At 56.1% G+C, this 2,640-nt stretch overlaps 1 protein-coding gene across 1 annotated transcript in view; it reads right to left on the bottom strand.

The window, feature by feature from the left end:
* Positions 1-2,640, bottom strand: part of LOC110405174 (vegetative cell wall protein gp1-like) — a 5,390-nt gene that overhangs the window by 156 nt on the left and 2,594 nt on the right. The window contains exon 2 of the mRNA XM_021410279.1: positions 4-1,781. Within this exon, the coding sequence (XP_021265954.1) occupies positions 4-1,781 (1,778 nt within the window). The remainder of the gene's footprint in view (positions 1-3; positions 1,782-2,640) is intronic.

The following is a 2,640-nucleotide window of genomic DNA, read 5'->3' as shown; positions in this document are numbered from 1 at the left end:
TGCAAGCACAGGAGGTGCAAGAGGTAGGAGTGCAGTGCACAGAGGTGCAGTGTGTGGAGGTGCAGTGCATGGAGATGCAGTGTGTGGAGGTGCAGTGCATGGAGGTGCAATGTGCAGGGGTGCAATGGACGGAGATGCGTTGCATGGAGGTGCAATGAATGAAGGTGCAATGAATGGAGGTGCAACATGCAGAGGTGCGATGCACGGAGGTGCAGTGTGTGGAGGTGCAATGCATGGAGGTGCAATGTGCAGAGGTGCATTGCATGGAGGTGCAATGAATGAAGGTGCAATGAATGAAGGTGCAATGAATGGAAGTGCAGTAAGTGGAGGTGCAACGTGCAGAGGTACAATGCATGGAGATGCAATGTGTGGAGGTGCAATGCATGGAGGTGCAATGAATGAAGGTGCAATAAATGGAGGTGCAACATGCAGAGGTGCAATGCATGGTGATGCAATGAATGAAGGTGCAATGAATGGAAGTGCAATAAACGGAGGTGCAACGTGCAGAAGTGCAGTGGATGGAGATGAGGTGAGTGAAGGTGCAAGAAATGGAGGTGCAATGCACAGAGGTGCAACGGATGGAGATGCAGTGAGTGGAGGTGCATCACAAGGAGGTGCAGTCTGCAGAGGTGCAACGTGCAGAGGTGTAATGGATAGAGATGCAGTGCATGGAGGTGCTATGTGCAAAGGTGCAGTGGATGGAGGTGCAACGGATAGGGGTGTGATGGATGAAGGTGCAATGTGCAGAGCTGCAGTGGATAGAGATGCAATGCTTGGAGGTGCAACAGATGGAGGTGTAATGAGTAGAGATGCAATGTGTGGAGGTGCAACAGAAAGGAGTGCAATGGTTGGAGGTGCAACACGCAGAGGTGCAGTGGATGGAGATGCAACATGTGGAGGTGCAATGCTTGGAGGTGCAATGCTTGGAGGTGCAATGAGTGGAGGTGCAATGTGCAGAATTGCAGTGGATGGAGATGAGGTGAGTGGAGGTGCAGTGCATGGAGGTGTAATGTGCAGAGCTGCAATGGATGGTGGTGCAGTGCGTGGAGGTGCAATGGATGGAGGTGTAATGAGTGGAGATGCAATGTGTGGAGGTGCAAGAGAAAGGAGTGCAATGGATGGAGATGCAACATGCAGAGGTGCAATGCTTGGAGGTGCAATGCTTGGAGGTGCAATGCTTGGAGGTGCAATGCTTGGAGGTGCAATGCTTGGAGGTGCACTGTGCAGAATTGCAGTGGATGGAGATGAGGTGAGTGGAGGTGCAATAAATGAAGGTGCAATGTGCAGAGGTGCAGCGGATGGAGATGCATTGCATGGAGGTGCAATGAATGAAGGTGCAATGCTTGGAGGTGCAATAAATGGAGGTGCAACGTGCAGAGATGCAACGGATGGAGGTGCAACACGTGGAGGTGCAATGCTTGGAGATGCAATGCATGGAGGTGTAATGAGTGGAGATGCAGTGTGTGGAGGTGCAAGAGAAAGGAGTGCAATGGTTGGAGGTGCAATGTGCAGAGGTGCAGTGGATGGAAATGCATTGCATGGAGGTGCAGTGGATAGAGATGCATTGCATGGAGGTGCAATAAATGGAGGTGCAATGTGCAGAGGTGCAACGGATGGAGATGCAACATGTGGAGGTGCAATGCTTGGAGGTGCAATGAATGGGAGTGCAACGTGCAGAGGTGCAGTGGACAGCGGTGCAGCGGGTGGAGGTGCAACGGATGGAGATGCAGCCTGCAGAGGAGCAATGCATGGAGGTGCAACGTGCAGAGGTGTCACACTCACTCAGGACTCACCGTCACGGGGCTCCTGTTTTCTCTCTCCCTCCTTCACTTCCCCTTCCCTGCCCCATAGCAGCGCAGCCCCACAGGGGCACTGCCACACCAGGGAAGGGCTGGGGGGTTTAGGGGGGGCTGCAGCGTGCCCCATTGGACCCATCTGCAAAATGGGACACGGGGCTGCTTCCCCCGGGGCACCCAGGGATGCACACACAGCCCCCTGCACCTGCGCACGCGGACGGACGCACAGCTGCAAATTCCCAGGCAGGAGCGTGCAAGCAGAGCGTGTGCCCGTGCATCTGAATGCACCCAGAGGCATGCAAACATGCAGACATGGGTGCATGCATGCAAAAATGAGCGCGGAGGCGTGCGGGCAGCTTGCAAATCGCCACGCAAGAGCGTGCAAGCGGAGCGCGTGCCCGTGCATCCGAATGCGTGCAATGGGACGTGCACCCTCAGATGCATGCACGCAGGGACGAGCACGGAGGTGCGCTGCAGAAATGCTCTCTTGGAGGAGAACTGGGGGAAATTGGTGCTCAGCCGGCGCTGCATCCCAGCCGGGCGTTGCCATGGCGACCTGCAGCCGATGCTGGGCATCGCGCTCCCACCAGCGATGAATCCTGTGAGAGGGAGATGTGGGGCAGCACAGCTATGGGGTCAGCTCAGCATTGGGGTCAGCCCAGCAGTGGGATCAGCCCAGCCATGGGGTCAGCCCAGCTATAGGGTCAGCCCAGCTGTGGGGTCAGCTCGGCCATGGGGTCAGACCAGCCATGGGGTCAGCCCAGCTATGGGGCCAGCACAGCTATGGGGTCAGCTCAGCCATGGGGTCAGCTCAGCAGTGGGGTCAGCCCAGCTATGGGGTCAG

This window comes from Numida meleagris, chromosome 1 (genome assembly GCF_002078875.1).
Source record: "Numida meleagris isolate 19003 breed g44 Domestic line chromosome 1, NumMel1.0, whole genome shotgun sequence".
NCBI lineage: Eukaryota > Metazoa > Chordata > Aves > Galliformes > Numididae > Numida > Numida meleagris.
Note: the sequence above shows the minus strand (reverse complement) of the source record. Positions and strands in the feature narration are given on the sequence as shown.